The following is a 25,185-nucleotide window of genomic DNA, read 5'->3' on the forward strand; positions in this document are numbered from 1 at the left end:
AAAGAAAGCAAGAAAACAACAACTCAGTCTTGTTACATTGCATTAGTAATAGAACTTATAAAATCAAAACCTCCTAACACTAAAGAAGCCTTATCAAGTCAACCTTGGAAGGAAGCTATGATTGAAGAATACAATTCAATATTAAAAAAATGATGTATGGGACATTGTACTTAGACCTAAAAACAAATCAATAGTTTTTTCTAAATGGTTATACAAAATCAGGCATGCACTTGATGGTAGCATTGAGAAATACAAAGCTAGATTCATAGCAGGAGGGTTCTCACAGAAGAAAGGTATCGATAATGAGGAAACTTTTGCTCTAGTTGATAGGTATACATCAGTTAGAACCATCTTGGCCATTGCAGTATCTAATGGATGGAAAGTCTATCAAATGGATGTTAAGACAACTTTTCCAAATGTTGAAATTGAAAAAGTGTACATTGAACAACTTGAAGGGTTTATTGCTCACAACAAAAATACTCATGTATGCAAGTTAAAGAAAGCACTATATGGGCTCAAAAAAGCTCCAAGAGCATGGTATGAAAGAATAGACAATTATCTTACAAAGCTAGGGTATTCTAAAAATGAAGCTAATCCTAATCTATATTTCAAAGTAGATGGAAATGATATGATTATTCTGGTGTTATATGTTGATGACTTATTAATTACAGGTGAAGAACATTAAATAAGCAAATGCAAACAAGAATTGACAGCTGACTTTGACATGAAAGACTTAGGTCTTCTTCACTACTTCCTAGGACTGGAAGTTTGGAAAAAGGGAAACTACATTTTTCTAAACTAAGGAAAATATACTATTGATATTCTAACTAAGTTTGGAATGATGGAATGCAGACCAACTTCTACTGCTATGGAACTTAATCTACATAAACTGAAGGATGACATGAATAGATCTGAACCTACTAATCCTACTCTCTACAAACAAATCATTGGCTCATTGATGTATTTAGTGAATACTCGTCCTGACATATGCTATGCTACTAACACCTTGAGTCAGTTCATGGTTACACCAAAGAAGATTCACTTGATGACAACTAAACATATTCTAAGGTATCTAAGAGGAACTATTGACATGGGAATCAGATATGATCAGGTTGAGATAAATCTTCATGGTTTTTCAGATTCAGATTGGGTAGGTAGTTCTACTAAGCGTAAGAGTACTTTAGGATGTTTCTTTAGTCTTGGGTCCAGGATGATTTCTTAGTTCAGCAAGAAGCAGTCCTCAGTTGCACTAAGCTCTACAGAAGCATAATACATAGGCACCTCCTTTGGAGCCAAAGAAGCTGTATGGCTACGAAAGATTTTATCTGATCTATTCAGAGAAACCTTGAAGCCTACCATTATTCATTGTGATAACCAGAGTTGTATTGAACTATGAGCTAATCCAGTGGTTCACAATTGATCAAAGCATATTGAAATTGCCTATCACTACATCAAAGATTTGGTAGATCAAGATATCATTAAACTTGAGGACATCAGTACTAATGAATAGACAGTTGATATTTTTACTAAACCTCTTGCTAAAGTGAAGTTGGTATACTTTAGAGAAAAACTTGGTATGATTAATTTATAATTTTGAACATTGAATTTAATGCCAATTCATATGTCTTTATGCTTCTATGATTGTTGCTTCAGAAATGTAATGAAAGGTGACGATCTTTCGTGGACATATATATTCAGAAGGTAATCTTTGTAAGGTGACGATCTTACAAATGATAGGCTTGTTATTATGACTGTTGTTCCGGATATTCGAGAAGTCATGAATAACAAATACATTATGATTACCCTAGATATTGTTTCGGACAATTAGAGATCATAATTTATGTTATGATAGTGTTCATAGCATTGTGATTATGTTATTTGACGAGTCTCTATTTCTTAGAGTGGCAATGTTAAATAATGTATTATGTGTAGATATTCTAATATTTGGATTATTTATTACTTCTCCCTTGCTAAAGAGGGAGTGTTGGAAGTTTAGCTTCAGTCGAGTAGTGTTGAGCATCTGAATATGTTATGCTCTATCTTACATACATACATACATACATACATACATACATATATGATAATATGCATACGTATATATTTATAGATATGTAAACATATAATTTAGACAGATGTGATTCAGATCAGGCACATATATTTATATTACTGTTGTTACCGATTCACATCGGGTTCTATCATTCTTGATATTACGATTGCCACAAATATACATTGGATTACCTTTAGATTTATCTATCATCTCCGATTAGGGATCGGGTCTTATTTGTATTGCCATCGATAAACATTGAGATCATTATCGAACATGTTATCGGGCATGATTAACCTTCGAATGGTTATGGTTAACAAACATTAGTTTATGACCACGTAGTGTCATGAGTCATGCTCCTACAGGGACACAACTCTTCACACTTGTATATATAGTCACTCTCATCGGTGGACAAGGCAATATGAAAGAAATAACATACTTGCAGTCCTAGGATTAATAAAAAAACATTGCAGGTTATAAAATACATTCCTGTCAGCATTCAACATTCCAGTCACAACATATCAGATGCGTTCTGAAAGTATCTACCTGTTGCATTCAAGTAACTCATCTGATATAAATTTCTTATTATTTCTATCATAGATCCTATAAAATTAACATGATTAAGAGTTTCACAATAAGGATGACAGGCCTGACTAGGGCCTAATCTTTCCCTCAACAAAACTTGTCATGAAACCTTCCCCTTTGGCATATGATGACATTACGCACCCCTCCTACAACTCTTCGTTTGAAGTATCCTTCACTTTCAAACTCCAAAATCTCTTTGCCAATATTGTGATCGCAAGTATCAAAGACTTGCCTAGGGCATCACATTTGAGTAGCTTAGCCAACTTTCTAGGGCCCCAATAACTATGTACATTATGTACACTGGCCCTACTCCCATGTCCCTTCAAACTATGAGGAACTTGTGGTGGGAACTCATGGGGGAGCCATTCTTGCACAAAGGATCAAAACTGGACCAATACGCAGGGAATTTACAAATGAATTTCAAAATCTACTCTATTGAACACCTACAAACTTGCAAGCTGAATGGAAAAGTACTGTAATAACACAAACAACAAGGATCCAACACGAGAATGAGTGTTTCAATCCATTATTCTGTATAGGCAACCTAGAAACTCTAAAACTATTAAAAACTGCAGTGTAATTCATGGATTCACTTGCACAAAATTGTTGTTTACAACTCCCAACCCTTGGGATGTGTTAATTTCATGGTTTTATAAGCTTCCAAAGATGTTGCAGGCAATTGGAATAACCATCAACCTCTTTCTTGCGTTTTGCAACTTTTCTGTCAAAAAAAATTGTCAAGCAACTTTTCCAAAAATTGCACGATTTTGACAACTTTTTGCATCTTTAAGCAACTTTGCTTTCCTTCACTTGGCAACTTCCAAACCTGTCTATTTTGATCCATTAACGATGTCTGGCATGATTTAATCTCCAGGACATCAATTTGCATGATTTTTGCTATTCTTTCCCTTTTGACAACTTTTGCATAGTTGTTGCACAATTGATATCTTCTCCCTTTCTTGCTCCAAATGACATGTTAGGAGCTCCAATCCATTTAAGAGGACGTAAAAACATCATGGAGGACAAGATGGGCTAGAAACCATACCTTCCTCATGCTTTCATGGTCCTAGACCCACAATCCCTAACACAAATAACACTAAACAAGCACACCAACATCTCCTAGAATGGAAACTTCACACCTAGGAACAAACTCAAACAAAGAGATGACCTTGAAAGGTCCAAACTCACACTTCTGACTTGGATATAGTCAGTACATGCCAAAAATCCAACTAGAAACCAAAATGAGAGGCTTTGACTAGGTGCTCCTGCACCACTTTGTGTCTTTTGAAGCAATACTTGACCTAGCCTAACATCCAAGAGAGACATCGAAATCAATTAATGCTCTGCCCTTTCAACTTAAGTGACTGCAAACATAAGATTTATAATTACATATTAATATTCAGTATTTATCAATATGGAATTGTCAGCAGTGAGATCTTCAATAAGTAACTAGCAACGAGATCGCGGGTTGCATAACTGGCAAAACTATTCAAAAAAATCCCATATATATATAAATTTGTATTGAACAAAAAGGAAGTGAAGCACTGTTGTTTCAAACATAATCCTAGTCATCTTCTATTTGCTTTGTCCAAATTCTTTCATGAAGGTTCTCAATTTTAGTATGGTAAGCTTTACAAAACCCAGAATATGGTTTATTATCGCTCGCCTTTGTCCTCATCAGTTGAGAGACTGTCAATTTGAAATAAAATCAAGTGCTCCTTCAGAATTTTCTCTCACGAGTCATCACTATCTTTGAACTGAATTTACTTATCTTTTCATCTTTGGCAACTGATTTCTTCTTTGGAAGCTGACAAAATGACAATCATTTTATTACGAGTAGTCTCCACAATAGAAATCTATATAGCTTTTACTGTTTGCTGCTGCACACCTACCCTGCTTGACATCGACAAATCCTGGAGAGCCAGGAGGCTGGGCAACAATACCAGCAGGATGCATTGCACCTGCTGAGATCTGAGCATCTGAAAACTAAACTGCTGACCCAACATTGCCATTTACCTAGACTATTTACATAAGAAGCTCCATGCCACTATGGTTCCAGTTTGGATTTCATTTTTTCTCTTTTAATGGAAGCTGATCTGAGGTGATCAACTTGGAAGCATTTCCTGTAATGAAAAAGAATATTATCATATTCCAGCAGTTCATTTACAAATCCACTCCTAGTTGCAACCATGTTATGGTGGCAACCTTTTAGCAAAGTATTACTTAACTTTGGGTTCAGGCAGATATAGAGTGTGCACGCCCATTTGTTTTAAGAGATAAAGACAAAAAATCACCTAACTTACTGCCTATTCCATGAAAACATGCATCTAATGGTCTAATCAATACTACAAGGGCCTATTTGGGAGACATCCAATCTGGCTATCAGAAAAGGACTCCTTCATTGGATTAAATTCAGGAAAGCAGGCTCAATCAGCAGCATGTGCTTTTCCCAGTGTCAAGGCCATTTGGCTAGAATACAATAACAATCTTCTTCCATCCCAAATAGTAATACAAAAGATCCTTGAGCACAGGGGAGTACACCAACTGTGAGTTGAATATGCATACTCCAAGACACAGAACACCTATTATGGAAATGCACTAAACTAGACTGAAAGGAATGAAACTGATGGATTAATTGGAAATCCATACTTATCCAGTTTTCCCTTGTCAAAAAGAACCTTGGTCCTTGTGGACATGATAAGGGGCAGTTTGATAAAGCGATCAATTTGTTTTCTCCCCACCAGAGGATCACCACACTGTTGTATGTTTAACAGCATATCAGCCTTACACTGATTAATACCCTTGTCCCCTGCCAGATCTTTAGATGATGATGCAGCCTTGGTGGAAGGTATCTCCAGGTTTGCACGCCTTTTCAAACCCATCAATACATGACCCATTGACTCGTCCCCATTAGAAAAGGTATTGTTGTGTACCATGCATGCTCTGCAGACCCATATTCCAATGCCTGTTTTTTTCGACATCTTGTTTGTTCAAGTGTGTCTTTTTTGAGCAAGAAATTCTATTAAAAAATGCAATTTGTACTGCTACTCACAATATAATGTGTAAATTATAATCACATTAATGGAAGAGTATCTGTTGGTACCCTCTTCTGTTGAATTTTTGTTTACTTCTGTCTTGAATGTTATTCATTTGCCTGTTTACTATGATTTCAAAGTTATGTGCTAGAAGGTAGATTGCTCCACAGCTTGATTGCTCCGTTGTCACTAACTTCCTGTACTTTGTAGAGTCCCAGCCATTTCACCTTGAAGTTCCCTAGCTTAATCTCATTGTGTCCATTGTAATTTAGTACCAACTGTCCAGGCTGAAACCTTGCCCGCTTTAGGAGCTTACCATGCCAGGCCTTATGACGAGTTTGGGCCACCTCGGTTGCCCATTATGCCATCAATCTCCATTCATCCAACTTGTTCAGTCTATACAATCACTATCGAAGGCTTTCCATATCGCCCAACCTATTATCAATTGCTATTTGAAGGCTTGGAACCATGAATTTTGTCGGTACTACGGCTTCTTGTCCAAACATTAATTGGAATGGCATTTGTTCGGTTGTCACTTTATACGTTGTGCTGTACGCCCAAAGTGCTGATAGCAGTTTCTCTTCCCAATCACTCGACCCCACATGACTTATAGATGATAGACACAAGGATTTTATTTGTTGCTTCTGCTCGATCATTAGCCCTCCGGTAGTACAGACTCGACAGGGAGTAAACATTTTTCAACTCCGTCGTCAGCAAGCAAATCACATGGTTGACGAAGTGACCTCTATAATTGGGCAACTGAATAGGGATGCCATAACATGTGATCTGTTCATAGATAAACTTCATTGTTTTGACAGTTGAGTTGTCCCTTAATGCTCGTGCCTTGACCCACTTTGTCAAATACTTCATTGCTACCACGATGTAGTGGCACCTCCAAGTCCTACTTGGCTTAAGGGGCCCCACAAAATCTAAGCCCCACTGTTCAAACAACTCCTGGGCATGTAATGGATTTAGTGGCATGAAAGCTCGTTTTAAAGATTTACCCGCACGCTGGCAAGTGTCACAGCTTACCACTCACTCCCTAGCATCATTATATAGTGTAAGCCACCATAGTCCTGCGAGGAGTACCTTGCCATTGTGTCCTGTCCCATATGCCCTCTCGTCGGGCCTTCGTGGGCTTCCCGAAGGATACTCGGTACCTCCTCCATGACACATCTTCTCAATATTTGGTCTAGCCCCATTTTGTGCAACAAACCATTGATTAGAGAGAAATTTTTGCTCCTCAAGTACTAACTTCTGTCGTATTCCTGGTAGCATCTCTCTTGGGAATTGTGAAGTGGAGAGGTAGTCGTCGATGCTTTTATACCACTTTGGAAGGATCCTATACGAAATAGATGTGCATCTAAGAAGTCATCATTGACTCCTTCTGGCGGCTCCCCTAATCTGATTCAGGAGAGTTGATCAGCTATGACATGGCTCTTCCCATGTCGTACCACGATTATGAATGTAAATTCTTGAAGTAGCAACAGCCACTGGCTCACCCTCCCCTGAATAATGGGTTTGTTAACTAAGTATATCAACACCTGATGGTCTACATAGAATATAAAGGGCGTTGCTAACATATAATGTCTAAATTTTTGTATGGCGTAAACCATTCCCAGAGCCTCTCGTTTCGTTGTGCTATAGCTCCTTTTTGCCCTTGATAACAATCTACTAGCACAATAAATAGGACAATCGAGGCCATGATCACTTGTCTGTGCAAGTGTTGCACCAATTGCAGAGGCATCTACATGCACATGAAACTCTTTATCCCAATTTGGGTACACCAAGATTGGTGCCCCTCGCAACCTCGTCTTCAACTCTTGAGAGGAGGTTTCTTGCTTCGGACCCCAAACATAGGGTTCTCCTTTTCTTGTTAGCTTGTTGAGGGGGCATGATACTTGGGTCAAGTTCCTTATAAACCTTCGATAATACCCAATGTGTCCCAAAAAGTATTTTATACTGTTGACATCAGTTGACGTTGCCATCTCTACTATCACGCATACCTTGTTAGGATCAATTTTAAGTCTAGACTTGCATACAATGTGTCCCAACAACTTACCCTGAGGTACCATAAATCTACACTTCTTTGGGTTCAGGGTTAGCTTGACCCAACGACACCTTTCCACACATTCTCCTAGTGCAGCTAAATGCATGTCTTGTGCACTAAAGATAGACCTACCATCCAAAAATGCATGGAAGTTTCCTACGGACATTTTATTGAAGATATGAAGAATTATCCTTTGGAAGGTTGCCAATGCATTGCACGACCCAAAGGGCATTTGGTTATAAGCATATACACCGTCTTCAACCACAAAGGTGATCTTCAACTTATCCTCATCGGTGATTGATATTTGGCTATAGCTAGAGAATGTCTAAAATGTGTATATTTCATGCCTAACAACCTCTTCCAATATTGTGTCTGTGAATGGTATAGCAAAAGGGTCTTTTATAGTGACCACATTCAAGCAACAAAAATCAACACAGATTCTAATTTGATTCGCCTCCTTTTTCAATGATATCACAATCTGCGAGACCCGTTCGCTTGTTTTTACTCGAAATAGGATTCCGCCTCTTGCATACGTTGTATCTCTTCATCCACCCTTGCTGCATAATTCTTATTCATCCTTTATGGTCTCTTTTGCATAGGTACAACTCCCGGCACTAGGGGTATACGGTGTATGCACAATTCCGATGGGACACCCTTTAGGTCCTTATAATTCGAGGCGAACACATCTTTATATTCCATGAAGATTTTAAACGTCGTTGTCTTCAACACAGGACCCTAGTCATCACCAACTAGTATGCTGCACGGGTTTTCTTCGTCCCCAAGATTCATAACCTGTACGGATGGCTCTTTGTACTTTATTGGTTTCCCTGTGTCGAAGTTGTTAGCTGGTCTTTCATCCACCTTGGTTTCTCCTTCCTTGTACTCCTTGTATTCTGGTGAAAACACCTCTTTTTCTTCTTCACCTATTCTGTCTATTCCTAGCATATTACAACTTGCAAATATCTTATAATCTTCCATTTGCTAATGGAATAGTCCATTCAAGGAATCCAAGTCGTCATCTGAACACCTTTGTAGTTCCAACACACCATCATTAGGCTTCATGTTGTTCCTTCCCTTGTCCTTTCCACCAGATTCTCCATCCGAGTCTGACTCCAAAGCCATCCCCTCACCATCTGAGTACAAAGATCAACAACAAATTTCCTCCCATCGTTCTCCAATGAGTGTGTTTTTCTTCCAATTATGGTTCACCCTTGCTGCTACTAACCATCCCCTTCCGAGTATGGCATCATACCCCTTCTTTTTCAATGGAATTACAATAAAATCATACCTTCGATAATACCCAATGTGTCCCAAAAATTATTTTATACCGCTGACATCAATCGGCGCTTCCATCTCTACTATCATGCGTACCTTGTTAGGATCAATTTTAAGTCCAGACTTGCATACAATGTGTCCCAACAACTTACCTTGAGGTACCATAAATCTACACTTCTTTGGGTTCAGGGTTAGCTTGACCCGACGACACCTTTCCACACATTCTCCTAGTGTAGCTAAATGCATGTCTTGTGCACTAAAGATAGACCTGCCATCCAAAAATGCATGGAAGTTTCCTACGGACATCTTATCGAAGATATGAAGAATTATCCTCTGGAAGGTTGTCGGTGCATTGCACAACCCAAAGGGCATTCGGTTATAAACATACACACTGTCTTTTCTATGGACATTTGATCGAAGATATGAAGAATTATCCTCTGGAAGGTTGCCGGTGCATTGTACAACCCAAAGGGCATTCGGTTATAAGCATACACACCGTCTTCCACCACAAAGGTGGTCTTCAACTTATCCTCATTTGTGATTGATATTTGGCTATAGCTAGAGAACCCGTCCATAAATGTGTATATTTCATGCCTAACAACCTCTTCCAATATTGTGTCTATGAATGGTATAGGAAAAGGGTCTTTTATAGTGACCACATTCAAGCAGCAGAAATCAACACAGATTCTAATTTGATTCGCCACCTTTTTCAATGATATCACAATCCGAGACCCGTTCGCTTCTTTTTACTCAAAATATGATTTTGCCTCTTGCATACGTTGTATCTCTTCATCCACCCTTGTTGCATAATTCTTATTCATCCTTTATGGTCTCTTTCGCACAGGTACAACTCTTGGCACTAGGGGTATACGGTGTATGCACAATTCCGATGGGACACCTTTCAGGTCCTTATAACTCTAGGCGAACACATCTTTATATTCCATGAAGATTTTAAATACTGTTGTCTTCAACACAGGACCCTAGTCATCGCCAACTAGTATGCTGCACAGGTTTTCTTCGTCCCCAAGATTCGTAACCTGTACGGATGGCTCTTTGTACTTTATTGGTTTCCCTGTGTCGAAGTTGTTAGCTGGTCTTTCATTCACCTTGGCTTCTCCTTCCTTGTACTCCCAGTATTCTGGCAGAAACACCTCTTTTTCTTCTTCACCTATTTTGTCTATTCCTAGCATATTACAACTTGGAAATATCTAATAATCTTCCATTTGCTAATGGAATAGTCCATTCAAGGAATCCAAGTCATCATCAGAGCATCTTTGTAGTTCCAACACACCATCATTAGACTCCATGCCATTCCTTCCCTCGTCCTTTCCACCAGATTCTTCGTCCGAGTTTGACTCCAAAGCCATCCCCTCACTCACCATCTGAGTACGAAGATCAACAACAAATTTCCTCCCATCGTTCTCCAGTGAGTGTGTTTTTCTTCCAATTATGGTTCACCCTTGCTGCTACTAACCATCCCCTTCTGAGTATGGCATCATACCCCTTCTTTTTCAATGGAATTACAATAAAATCCAGAACAAAAGGTTGGGTTCGGTGGTGACGAGTTGAGCCATCAATGTTTTGATGGGCTTAATTCTGTGTTGGTTTGCACCGAGTAGGTTGAAGGTGGGAGGCCATAGGGTAGGCTTCCCAAGTTTCTTCTGAAAGCACGTTTTCTCCTGACCCTTCATCAACAATGGTCTCTGTGAGAAATGTGTTGAGGATACGCATCTCAATGATAACGGGGTATCGTCCATTGTTCAACGCCAGTATCATAGGGTCTATGGCTGAGCCTTCGATAGCGTTTGGTTGCTATGTACTTGCTGGAACCGTGTGGGTATTCAACAATGTTGTTTTCAATTGAGGTATCATGTGGAGGAGATCTTGTAGCTTGATTGGAACCTTCATTTGTAATATCTGTAGGATTTGAGCAAAAGCGCATAACAAATCCACGAAGCCCAAGAAAACTTGCATGCAGAAAACCTGTCACAGAGAAGAAAAAGACAAGAGGCAAGGGTTTGATCTGAAAAACTCAGATGAAGAAGAAAAATATTATTCAACAGATCTTGATAAAAAATACAAAGAGATCAATCCTTATAAAGGAGATCGAAACCTGAAAAGGGTAACCTAAAGCCTAAAAAAGCTAGGGTTGCACATTATAATTAATAAAATATTAATTATATGCACCTACAAGATAGCTTAAGCAAACTAGAGTAATAGGCAACTTAATTAATTAAATCAAAGTGATTTAATTAATAAGTGCGAACAAATAATTACTCTAACAGCTCAAGGGGTAAGCTAACCTAGCATAGCTATGAAAGCAGAAAAATGGGTCCCGATAACAAGGCCTGATCAGGTACCCTATACAAGGAAATCTCTGTAAACTAGAGAAATAGAGAAAACCACATGGGAAAATCTCTACTCCAAAAAGAGATAGCAAAGAATGTTCTAGAAGATAGGAACAAGGAGAGATCATGAAGAGAACCACTAAAGCATGAAAAGCCGCAAAACTCTGTCAAAAGGTGTTGGTCTGTAGAACCTCCACGGAAATAGAAGGCACGAACCGAGTGTATCTATATGGTAGATGATCCATCTCACCGAAATGCATAGGTAGCCAACCACTGCAATCGCCTAGTATGTAGGATCAAGTACTAAATACATAGCACATTAACGAACCATTGAACCAAGGAAGCATTAGAACCAACAATATAACCCCCCCTTAATGCAGACAGGGTGAGGTGACAGGCAATTGAAAAGATGAGCCAAAAATCTCCTACAACACGGAAACCAAACACATCAAGATTGAGGTACAAACAACTATAAAGGCACATGTCATTGACACTTCATGGGGCTAATGTTGTGGAAGGGACACTCACTTGACAAAGGAAGAGGGCCTAAATGGCAATCAACTATCCCCCCCCATGGCACTTTATAAAATAGTGCGAGTACAACAAATCACAATGATGAAAAGGATCTCGAAATGCAAGAGTGGCACTTTATCTCAGTGCGTTTGCATAAAGATGCTTACAATGAATATCAACAATGATCAAAAAAAGCATAATACTGATACAATAGAAGGTACAAGCCAAAACGAAGCATCTGAAGCAACAAAAATGATCCCCGGACCTGAAACAATCAGGATATCCACCAGAATGCTAAAATGCAAAAGACTGAATAGGATGTCCCTGGAATAGAATCTGGAACAACAACTAGTAGCACTGGAAAGAGTGCAGAAAGAGCTTTCTAGCGATATAAAGAAGTCCAAAAACAGAGATCGGATGCTCAAGATATGCCTCCCAGAGTGCAAAACAGGACATCTGGCTTTAACAACAAAAATAGGCTATAAAACTGCATCAAAACCAAAAAAATCATGCACCACTGTCTCTGTCTTGGAACTAGCTTTCCGTCGCTTCTTTCGGATCGAAAAAAGACTTTCGTATGCTCAAGTTATTGCCAAAAAGGTGCGAGTAGGTCAAAAAAGGACCTTGGAGAGCCTGCAGGTGTGCTGATGCAGCGCTAATGTTATGCTGGCGTCAGCATTTCACGACAAAAAATTTGACGGCTAGGAGGCCGTTGCAACAAAAAGGGCCATGTGGCAGTGCCACGTGGATGCCATGTGATAGTAGGCTGACTGGGCCGGGTGACGTGGTAGGGTCCACGTGGCAGATGCGAATGTGGCACCCCAAAACCTGTGCCAACTCTGCAGAAGAGCCACGCTGGCGGAGTAGTTTCCGCTGACTGTGCACAGCACTGGCGGGGTGGTTGCTGCTGGCGGCGGTGGCCGTAGGGGTGGCTGTTGCTGGTGGCGCCGCCTGGAGGGTGGAGGGCTGGCGGCGCGACAATGGCTGGGGCGCGGTGGCGCACCGGTAGCGGCTGCGCGTGGGCCGAGTGTAGGAGGTCCTCCGGTGGCGTGTGGGTAGCCGCCGGGTGGTCGCTAGGCGGAGCGGCCCAAAAGGCTTTTAAAATTTTTTATTAAAATAATTTTCGCGTCTCTATCTATGTGCCGGGGGCCGTACGGCCCTGCCAAGAAATTTTTTTTTGCCTCCTAGATCAACATTGTCCAAATTGGACAAATTTTATATCAAAACAAGGGTTTTGACGCCTTTTGAATCCATCCGCGAGGTCTGTTTGGCCTCAAACTGATTTGAAAATCAGTGACCCCCCTGTTTTTTCAAAAAAAAGCCCGAAAATTAGTGACCCCTGCGAGGTCTGCCGGGGGCCGTATGGCCCTGCCGAGAAATTTTTTTTTGCTTCCCAGATCAACATTGTCCAAATTGGACAAATTTTATATCAAAACAAGGGTTTTGACGCCTTTTGAATCCATCCGCGAGGTCTGTTTGGCCTCAAACTGCTCCGAAAATCAGTGACCCCCCTGTTTTCTCAAAAAAAAGCCCGAAAAAACACTGTATCTGATCCGCCAAACCCTTGTTCTCCCTTTTTCTTGAAACACCGAACAAGCTACAGTAGATCTAGCTCTGATACCATGTAGGATTTGAGCAAAAGTGCATAACAAATCCACGAAGCCCAAGAAAACCTGTCACGGAGAAAAAAAAGACAAGAAGAGGCAAGGGTTTGATCTGAAAAACTCAGACGAAGAAGAAAAATATTATTCAATGGATCTTGATAAAAAATACAAAGAGATCAATCCTTATAAAGGAGATCGAAACTTGAAAAGGGTAACCTAAAGCTTAAAAAAGCTAGGGTTGCACATTATAATTAATAAAATATTAATTATATGCACCTACAAGATAGCTTAAGAAAACTAGAGTAATAGACAACTTAATTAATTACATCAAAGTGATTTAATTAATAAGTGCAAACAAATAATTACTCTAACAATATCTGCCCAGTATGTTGTTTTCGCCTTTGTTCGTCCCGATGTACTTGCAGCCTTGCGAGAATCCCCCTTGGCTTTAATTGCGTTCTTTGTTTCCTCCTTTGCTTCCCGTACTCTATGTTTTTCTGTGTGAGGATGGGGATACATGGCTTGCTTTGCCTGATTATGAGTGACTACCGATACGTCTTCCTCTTCAATGTTGAGTAGAGTCACCCATAGTTTGACAGTTGGCTTCCTTGTGATCTCTGGGACCACACCATTGACACAATTTCTATGGTGTGTCATTCTTCTCGCAGTCTCGGGTGAAGTGGCCCCACTGGTTGCACACCCAATACTGAATCGTCGACCGGCCCTTCGAATCATATTGTATCCGGCCTCTGTTTTCATTAGCCCCTCTTCCTCCATGTCGGTTGTTTCAAAACCCACCAGATGATGCATTATTTGTTTGTGGATTGGTTGTGGCTGTCTTGGAGGTAGATGGTTGCTTCTGGGTGAAGAGTATTTGGGGCCTTTTTGTTCATAAGTTATATGGGCAGTCTTTGGTAGAGTGCCTTGTCACTTGGCAAATTTCACATATTGACTTCTTTCTTGGCAAATTTCGCATATTGGCATATTGGTTTCGGAGGAGAACATAAATCTTTCAATGTTTCAGGCGGTACGCTTTTTCCCCGTTGATAAATTTTGCAAGTATTTTTTCCATTTGTTTTTGGGATTTACTTGTAACTGAAGATACATTCTAGATGCAATAAAAGCGAGGCGTGGTGGAGCAGCGCTTCTTCTCGTGTACGAAAAGCGCTCAAATTTCTGAGCAAAGAGCAGATATAGAAAAGAAAAGGAGCAAATCACGTGAAAGGCGCAGATTCAATCCAGGGAGTCTGGAGTGGACATCCAAGTGCATAGACAATGTATCTCTGACATGAAAGATCTGCGCTTTAGAGAGAAAGGGTAGCCCCTCTAAATTTAGGGGACAAGTACGACAAGCAAGCAGAGATTATCATACAGTAGGGCGGCCGCTAAGTTTCATAATCAAGCAGGCCAGGCTGCAGGACAGGGCATCTACGGGGAGATCACTCGGTGCATAACGATGGTCACACCACAGTTATTGGATGAGAGCAGATCGAGGGCATATAACCAGACCAAACCATCCACTCGAGGCCGGCATTGGCTCTGGGCTCCACTTCTCCAGGGCAGAAAAGACAGGGCACTAGGCAGGTAACGGCACAGTGGGACCAGGACATCACACCGGAGCATCACAGTGGGACCAGGCAGCAAACACAATACCAGACAGGCTCAGATTCTAGACAGGCCCGTTTCCAAGGGAGAAACGACGACTGGGCCCAGCCCACAGCAAGATAGTGGTAGGCTTTTAAGCCAGGGGTTTTTCAAGGTGCACTTTTCGATTTGTTTTTGTTTTATATATTTGCTCTTGTTAGTTTTGTTTCGTCCTTCTTTCCTTTGATCAATGGCAAAACCAATTGTGGATACACAAACAATGGGAAAACAAATAGTGGATATGCAAACTATGGGAAAACAAACCATATCATTGGTAAAAAACGGTCAAGAAATTCTGGTGCACTTTGAAACTAACCATTTAGGTCAAGTCAAAATGGCATCACTTGGCAAGACAAGGAAATATATTTGGGTCAACGTTAAACAGTTCAAGGGCATTTTAAAACGCAGACTCGCTCGCTTGAAAGGGTCACATGAAAAGCAGAAACACAGGCAGAGATTGCATAAACCAGAGAAGAAACAGAAAGATGTTGTCAAAATGTACCCTCCTCCACACTTAGATGGTGATAGTCATTTGTGTGGTAGCAGCGACTTGGTTAATTCTGTCACTTACAGCCCTACCTCCACACCTCTCGCTTGGTGCCCAGATCTTTATGTACAAGAACTATTGAGGGCCAAGAGGAGGTTGGAACTCCTAGAGGCTAAGGAACAAGAAAGTTACCGTAATATGCAGGTGTTAATTGCAGCAAATAAAACTCTTGCAAATAATAAAAACATTTTAAAAACTCAAATCTCAACGCTGCAAGAAACACTTTTAGCAGGGAAGCTTGAATGGCAGAACATGAAGGATGAATGGAAAAACCTGAATGCTACATTGGAAACAAACAAGGTCACAACAAATACCGAGTCATCTCATTATAAGGAGAGAACGCTTCTTCACACTAATTTGCTGGGAAAGGCAGGGGTTGAAGAGGAGAGGAGAAGTTTCTCAGAAGTCACCAAAATTTGGGACAAAAACAGCAAACACCTTGATATGGCAAGAGAAGAGGCAAAGATTCGTGTGAACACACAAGAGAGAGAGGTCAAGGAAAGGCAACGTAGGGCATCCAATATAATTATCAAAGGGATAAAAGATTATGGGGAAGGCGAACACACCCTCGACTTAACGAGGGATTTCCTACAAGATGTGTTGTTGTGGCAAGGACAAATTTGTCAAGCTTGGAGGGTTGGCAAACCACACACTGAGAGAAATAGGCCAATCAAGGTAGTCATGCCCAGCATTAGCGACAAACAAAATCTACTTAACAAAAAACAGCTCTTGAGGGGTTCTCGCTTCGTTGTAGAGGAGGATTTAACCATGAAACAGCAAGTAGAAAGAAGATTGGAAATGGAAAAAATCAGAACAGCTAGAAATGAAGGCAAAAGAGCTTGGATGTTCAAGGGAAAAGCAATTATTGCTCATTTTGGCCTTCACTCCAATGAAGAGCAGCAAGATGGCAACAAAGGTGCGACAACAAACACATTAGCATGCAGTGATACAACAAGATCAGCAATCACACTTAGCGATAATAAGTCAACTTCGAGTTTTTCACACCCATGGAGACGTGGGCCTGGGTTAGGGCCTATTGCGGAAGGCAAAGACATTATTTGTCTCATAGAGACACATGAGCATGAGGGATGTAAGACCCCATTGTTTGAAGGCTACTGGAAGATGGCAGTGTGGAATGAGGCAGCGGGAAATGGTAAAGGTCATGGAGGTATAATGGTTCTAGTAAAAAAAAGGGAAGGTTGTGCCATTCAATTGGAAAAGACTGATTCTAATAGACAATTTATATGGCTCAAAATCGTGGAAAATAACACTCTTATCAGGATTGCAGCCTGTTACTTTGCTCCACAAGTATCTAAAACTTATAAAAAGTGTGGCTTAGATCACAATGACCCCTATGCTGTGTTAAAGAAAGACGTTGCTATTTTTTCGCAGCGTGGGGATGTTCTTCTTGTTGGAGATTTCAATGCTAGGACAACAAATTGGCAAGCAAGTATTTTCAGTTCCAAAGTAAATGATAACCCTATTTGGCTCACAGAAGAAAGAAATCATCAATGGGAAAGAATATCCGAAGATGCTAAAGGCTGCAATCATTTTGGGGAAGAATTGATCACTCTATGTGGCACATTTGATCTCATAATTTGTAATAGTTTGGCTAGATGGGCTAAGTCAGGCACTTCACTTGCAACACATACAATGGGGCAAGTGTGGTAGATTATGTAATTTGTTCGCAGAATTTGTATGAAAATATTGAAGAAGTTGAAATTGGAGAGCACATTTGGGATCTCAAATCAGACCATAGACCGCTGTATGTAAATTTGTATTGGGCAAAGGATAGGCGGATTGGAGCTAAAACCCAAGGCCCTCAATACCCCCCTTCTCAGGGCAGAATTTTGTTAACTTCAGAAAACAGTAACACTTTCAGATCTACTCTTGAGGAACTTTGTATGGGACACCCTATGTATAAACATGGTGTTAACAGTTATGATTTATCAAATCTGATTCATGAGGCTCTTTCAAAATGCAAGAGAGCAAAAAATAGAAAATCTGAAACTACTTGTTTTCCAGCCAATGCTTGGTTTGATAAGGAATGCAAAGAGGGCTAGGAGAAACCTAAGGGAGTCAAATAAAACTAACTTTGATATTAAGGCCTACAAACAGATCCTAAAGAAGAAAAAAACTGATTTTATGTTCACAAGGAGAGAGGAGCTAATTTTCTTGGGCAGAAATAACCCCAAACGTTTTTGGAAAGAACTCCAACCAAGGAGAAAACAAACTGAAAATAATAATATTACTGCCACCCAATGGTTTGAATATGCTAAGAAACTTTATGAACAAGAGGGTGGAGTGGGACAGCCACCTTTGGTCGATGATACAAATCTTTTCATTGTGCAAGAGATAGAGGCAGGGATTAAGAAGTTAGGTGGAGGTAAAGCAAAAGACCTTGTTGAGCTCCAAGCAGAATATCTGAAGTGGGGTATGAAAACTCTTGCACCGCATATCACTAAAATTTTGAACAAAATTTGCCAAGAAGGGTTTCCGAAAGATTGGACAATCAGCCTTGCAATACCACTTTTTAAGAGTGGTGATGTTAACAATCCCTCCAACTACAGGACTATAATGATCAATCCCCTCTTTGCTAAACTTTTTGGCAGCATGATAGAAACTAGGATCAGCAAATGGGTAGAAGAAAACCATAAACATGCTAAAGGGCAAGCTGGTTTTAGGCCAAAGCACTCGACAGTGGATCACTGTGTCACTTTGAGACACATTATTGAAAAAGAGTGGGAGAAAAAGGAAGAGGTATTTTGTTGCTTTGTCGACTTTAAAAAGGCTTTTGACACCGTCCCGAGAGACAAGCTTTGGTTTAGGATGGAAGAATTGGGGATTCCTATGCATCTCAGAGTTGCTGTTCATAGAATGTACGAAGAGGTGAAAGTTAAAATCAGAACTCTAGATGGCATTTCAGAATGTTTTAGGAGCGATATCGAGGTCAAACAGGGCTGCCCTTTATCTCCTACTTTGTTTGGTTTATATATTGACAAACTAGAAGAGTGGTTAAAAATGCAAAAGGGTGAAGGCATTCAGTTAGGTGAATTTGTTATAAAGCTGCTCCTATATGCGGACGATCTTATTTTAATTGCCAAATCTGCCTGTGGTTTGCAAGATCATCTATCTTCTCTTGAGTGCTTTTGCGGAATGGTGGGGATGCAGGTCAATATCAGCAAGACTAAGGTTATGATTTTCTCTAATAATAAAAAACAACACCAACATGAATTTTATTACAAGGGAAGTGTTCTTGAAGAAGTTGCGGAGTATAAATACCTTGGCATCGATTTCAACAAAAAACTAAGCTGGTCTAGTTGCAGGTATAGAAGGATATTAGGTGGGTGGAAGGCTTTTTATGCTCTTCAGAATAGGTGCCGTGAAGCAGAGTTGTGGGATTGGAAAACTATTCAAACTTTGTTCGGTCTTCTTGTGCTGCCGGTTGTTCTTTACGGGTGTGAATTATGGGCCAGCAACACTACTATAGCACAATGGAAACAAATCGAAGGAATCCAAAAGCGCTTGATCACAAGCAAGTTTAAAATCAAAAGCACTGTTCCATATGATATCATGCTAAGTGAAATGGGGGCTGCTCCTATTGAGGCACTTGCTATGGTTTGCCTTCTAAGCTATCTAAAAAAAATCGAAAAAATGGAAGAGCATAGATGGCCTAAAGTTGTCTTTAGTGACACACTATGTAAGTGAAAAAGGACATGGATGCAACAAAACATCAAATGGATGAGTAAATGGAATATTCAATTCAATATGTGCCCCACAAATAATAGAGAAATAAAGGTCTTTGTCATGGAGAAATTCTACAAGAGAAATTGGGGAAGCGAGATCGGAAGGAAGAAATTATATTATATAAATGAGTTCAACCCCACTTGTGATCAACTCCAAAAAGCATACATAGGAGCCAACATTTCGTGGATGGCTAAAATTCTTTTTGCTCAGCTGAGAACCAACTCTCACCAACTTTGTTGTGAGACTGGGCGTTGGAAGAGGCCAAAGGAGGCTTGGGAAGAGAGAATTTGCAGATTCTGCAATTCTGGGAAAGTGGAAACTGAACAACACTTTATTTTAGAATGTGAGGCCTACAAGAGTAGTAGAGATAAATTTGCGGACACTATATGTGACAGTTCTTGGCAAAACCTATTCAACGAAGAGTACATTGAGCAATTGGGTGGACTCATCATCATCCTGCACAAACAGCGAACATTGCTACTTAAGTCTGCTTGAGTTGTCTTGCTGTCCCATAGGCTATTTTTAGCCTCGTGGACGTTAAAATTTTATCTATCTATCTATCTTTGGACATGCTCCTTTTGTGTGGCCGTTTCCTTTGCACCCTGTGCACCATAATTCTCCCTCTTCATTTTGCCTGATGCCTCCTTTTATGTTTTGAATTCTTGCATCATACATTCCATATCTTTTTGCAGTGCTTGTACTTTTTTAATTGGGTTCCTCGTTGTTGCTACTTTCCTCATCAGATGATTCTTCACTTTTAGACGATGACTGACATGACTTGCTTTTCTTCTTCTTTAGTGTTTTGTTTTCACTTTCCAAATTCATAGGCTTATCGTACGCATCTTCGTAAGACGTCAGCGGTACTATCCTCATTTTTCTTTTTAGAGATGCATTCAATCCATCGATGAACCATCTCTTCTTCAATTTGTCTGCGGGTTGGGTTTCCATTTTTCCGAGCAACTCCTTCAACCTCTATTATAGGCTCAGACAGTTTCCTTTCTCCCTTGTTTGACACTGTAGATTTTTGTGACGATCTCATTAGCGTCGTGAAGCAATTTGAATTCCGCATGGAATGGTTAAGCCATTCGTTGTGATCTGTCACCTCGTTTGTCGCCCAAATATTTTCACAGGTAAGACAACATTTGATAAGGTCCTCCTTCCCATCGCTAGTAAACTTTGGAAGTTTTTGTTTCTGTGACATGTTTCGTTGTGACGCTTGACCCAATTGTCTTCCCGAACTGCTACTGCTAGGATTGGATTGTGGAGGGTTTCCCTGACCACCATGCAGTGTCCTTCCAACACTTCTCATTGCCTCAGTGTCTTCTGTCCCTTTCACTTCCTCTTCCTCTTCTCGTCGGGTGTTTCCGTCTTGGTTTTCTTTCACCGGAGGTGTGATGGATAGATGTAACAATTATTCACGCGTCTCGTCTATCAAATCCAATCTTTGTCTTGTCTTTGCCAAAAGTTCCTCACAACTTCTCGTTCGTTGGCGTTCTAGTGAACCAAACTGTTCTTCGATTACTCCTCCTACAGTACCCTTGTGGTCACCAGGTAAGACAACATTTGATAAGGTCCTCCTTCCCATCGCTAGTAAACTTTGGAAGTTTTTGTTTCTGTGACATGTTTCGTTGTGACGCTTGACCCAATTGTCTTCCCGAACTGCTACTGCTAGGATTGGATTGTGGAGGGTTTCCCTGACCACCATGCAGTGTCCTTCCAACACTTCTCATTGCCTCAGTGTCTTCTGTCCCTTTCACTTCCTCTTCCTCTTCTCGTCAGGTGTTTCCGTCTTGGTTTTCTTTCACCGGAGGTGTGATGGATAGATTTAACAATTATTCACGCGTCTCGTCTATCAAATCCAATCTTTGTCTTGTCTTTGCCAAAAGTTCCTCACAACTTCTCGTTCGCTGGCGTTCTAGTGAACCAAACCGTTCTTCGATTACTCCTCCTACAGTACCCTTGTGGTCACCCTCCGTGACACCTTCGTGGTTCTCTTTGGCGAGTTGCTTTAACCTTTGTTGTCACTTGGTTTGTTGTGCAAGAATTAAGGCTTGATGTTTGGTTTGTACAACATCAATTTGTTCCTTTCTATTTCTATCCTTATTTAGTTTGTTTGGCATATGTACTTTTCATGGGTGACTTTGGCAACGACACATGTATAAAAGAACACTTTTATTTATATAGTCTTCGTACATCATTATGGTCGTTTGTGTGACTATTATAGAGGTTAGTGCTCTTTTCCCTCACACTTTACTCACATTCCCGTGGCCTCGAGCTCATGGGTGGGGGCGTCGGTGGCTTCCATCACGCTCTTCCGCTTCTCGCCGGATGCATTCCTGGATGTTTCGAAGGGTCTATTGCCTTTGTTGTTCCTATTCAATCACCTCCCGCTGACGTTGCTATGCTAGGAAGGCTTGTGCAAATAGTCTAGGAAATTGATGTAGCAGTCGGTTAGCAATGGGGCTCATGTTGAGGGAGTCTCACACTATGTCCTCTGAAACCGCTTCCTATATGGCTTCTCTCCGTACAAAAGTTTCAATGCTCGAGTGGAATAAAATATGGAAGTTCCTCGTCAGGTCATGCTCTCCCTCGAACAACTCGAGAATTCCATTTTCGTTCACTCTCACGTTCTCCACCAGAGCTATTCCCATTGATTCTGTGTCATATTTGATTGATCGTGTCGCTTTCCTAGATTCGAAACGACAACGATGCCAAATGTTTTCCCTAATGGGTAACAAAACTAATGCATAGATAAGGAAAGGTACTTAACACAGAATGGAAGTAGAGATCACTCATATTATATTCATTGCTTAGTCACTGCACAGAATAGTATTCAATACCAACATGTCTCTATGAAAGAGAATAAAGGTTACATATAGTGTCTGAGGGGTTGCGAGGCGAACCGTCGCGACCGTGTAACTCCCTTGGATATGCCAACCGTCTAACTACCCATTATCCCAGCAACAATTGTTTTTCAGGAAATGAGAAATAGAAAGAATAGGTCTGTGTGTGGTGAAAATTATATACTCTCGTCTAATTACATGATGCCCTTTGTTATTGCCATATTAGTGGTGCATTGTAGAGACGTTGTGCAATGATTCTGCACTTTAATCCTTGCATAAATGGAAAGAAGATAGTCTCAGGGTTGTTAACTTCAAGGCTTCTTGTATTAATTAGGATGCATTTCAAATTTCTTTCACTATTATAAGGAATTTCTTGGGTGTCATTTTACTGTTTTATTTATAGAGCCTTAACATACCCATGTTCTCTGCTCAAGTAAAGTCTAGATTCCTGAGGTTTGATTTAACATTTAGTTCTCGGAAATAACCGTAGTCTACTGAATTTGTTGGCTTTTTTTTTTTAATGTAGATTTTTAAACAATGATTCAGGTCTATAATCAAAAGAAAAAGAATAGGTCTGTTGTTTCGCGAACAGTTATATAGCATTTTCATATTTACATGATTGGTCTTTGTTATTGCCATAATAGTGGTGCATTATAGAGATGTTGTGCACTGATCACGTACTTTAAATCCTTGCATAAATGGAAAGAAGATAGTGTCCAAGGTTGTTTACTTCAAGGTTTTCTATTTTAACTAGGATGCATTTCAAAATAAAGCTACTGCTCATGCTGGAAAATTGGAAGACTTTTTATACTATTATAAGAGATTTCTTGGTCATCATTTTACTGTTTTATTTTTAGAGCCTTAACATGCCCATGTTCTCTAATGTCCAGACTCCAGAAGCTTGATTTCACATGTAGTTCTCAGATATAACCCTAGTCTATTGAACTTGTTGGCTTTTTTTATTTATGCTAAAGATTGATTCAGGTTTACAATCATGTATTTTGATGATTCTTGCAGACAGTTGATAAAAAATCTCCAATGGAGCTGATTAATGAAGTTCCTCCAATAAAGGTTGAGGGGCGGATTGTAGCATGTGAAGGAGGTAAACTTAGCTGTAACATTGTAATTTTGCGAAGGGGCTTGAAGGTTATTTAATGGGAATTTTCAGACCTTTTCATATCTGTGAGGAAGCAGTGTCTGCAAACCATTAACAAATTTGACTCTGTTCGTGTTGGCAGATAGAAATCCTGCACTTGGCCATCCAATCGAGTTTATTTGTTTGGATTTACCTGAGCCCAATGTATGCAAGTATTGTGGCCTCCGATATGTCCAAAAGGATCATCACTGAGCAAAGCATATTTATTATTTCCATAGCTGAAGGATTGATTTATTGGCAGGAAGATGCAATTTTAGTTGTTAAACTCTGAGAACTGAGTTGGTGATAGCTTTGTAAAGAACTAATAATTCTGTACCATTTGTCTTATTTATTTGTAGTTTCTGACCATATGCAGCAGCATAGTTAAAAAATTCTTGAAAATAGCATCATGATGCACCTGGTACTCAACCCATCATTTTTTGAGAGCCGTATCCTTTGTTATTGAACATATGATGTCTGTGAACGCATGAGAACTATTTGTCATCTGCTTTTTTTAATGGCTGTTTCATTTTATCATCATTTTAGAACACAAAGAGATTCACAGAGAATGCAATTGCATATGCGATGATTTAAATGTGTTCTGCACTGTTAAAAGTTATGATATGTAGGTGGTGTTTTATTGGATTGTAGAAAACATGAGCATGCAAGGCAAGAACAGTTATTTGTGAATGATATTTCAAATTGTTCTTCATGCCTTTTCAGGTCGCACATCTCATGCTTGAAATTTGCTTTTGGAAATTTGAATGATTTATTACTCAGGTTTTGCTCATCAAGATTTATCCTTCTGGTAAGGTGGGCTTCTTAACTTCAAAATTATGTTGGTTTAAAATGCAGATGGTTGATGCCTGAATATTGTAAAGAAACATCTTTGTGAAAGAAATCTTCTGAAAAAACTTTTCATGAAATGAATAGATACGATTTGAAACAGCTGGACAAAGTATTCAAGTATTGAAAATCCTTTGGCAGCTAGCTTCTACGGGCGTTTCAAATCACCTTATTCGACCTTGTGAAGCTCCGGTCTCAACTCTCTTGATTGTGCTTAAAAGAGATGTTTTCTTAATCTGAATAACGTGTTGATATTGTACAAAATTGACATTTTGAGACCGGAGTTTCAAATGCTTGTTATGACCTTTATTGTATTTACCAAATATACATTTGGATTGAATGACATCTTCCTCTAGGTTGAGGTTCATCGTTTCACACAATTAAAAGCAAAAGCCTTTTTCACAATTTAAAATAAAAAGATATTATTTTGTAAAATTTGGAATGTTTTTTAAAAAAGCAAGAAGTATTTATAACATTTGAGTTTTTTTTAGTTCAAACGTGCATCATCTTATAATAACACCTATTGGAGTTAGTTGATCAAAGTAATTATTAATGGCCTCAAAAGTTTGTCGTAAACTGTTTGGTGAGGTACATCTTGTTAAACACACTTGGATATTGTCCTCATTCTTGAATTTGGTAATGTATGTCGAAGGTCAAACATTCTACTTTGATTGCGTATTTTGTAGAAAAGCCCCTCTTAAAAGCGCGCATAATGGCTAAGCCATTTCACTTGGGTTTTACAAGGTATTTCTTTGATTTCTTACAAAATTGTGTCAAACGTGGTATTTTTTCCCCTTTTTGTTTAGTTGAACCCAACAATGCTAAAACCAATTCTTAGTTGTGGCCCTAGCCATGTCCATTTTTTTTTGCTGTAGATTTTGAAAGCCTACACTTGGATTTTGCAATCTCCAAATAAAATATTATGTTAATGCGATCAGATTTCTACAATCCATCATAGTTAATTGAGTT

General features: G+C 39.7%; 1 protein-coding gene across 1 annotated transcript in view; it reads left to right on the forward strand.

The window, feature by feature from the left end:
- The window catches only part of LOC149532312 (NADH-ubiquinone oxidoreductase-like protein), a 66,042-nt gene extending 42,118 nt beyond the window's left edge, over positions 1–23,924 (forward strand). Inside the window, exons 2-3 of the mRNA XM_089805295.1 lie at positions 23,253–23,337; positions 23,474–23,924. Of these exons, the coding sequence (XP_089661421.1) occupies positions 23,253–23,337; positions 23,474–23,583 (195 nt within the window). The 3' untranslated portion in view covers positions 23,584–23,924. The remainder of the gene's footprint in view (positions 1–23,252; positions 23,338–23,473) is intronic.
- Positions 23,925–25,185: the final 1,261 nt, after the last annotated feature.

The sequence above is a fragment of the Cupressus sempervirens genome, chromosome 10 (genome assembly GCF_028749045.1).
Source record: "Cupressus sempervirens isolate cs-2001-9-10 chromosome 10, ASM2874904v1, whole genome shotgun sequence".
NCBI classification, from domain to species: domain Eukaryota; kingdom Viridiplantae; phylum Streptophyta; class Pinopsida; order Cupressales; family Cupressaceae; genus Cupressus; species Cupressus sempervirens.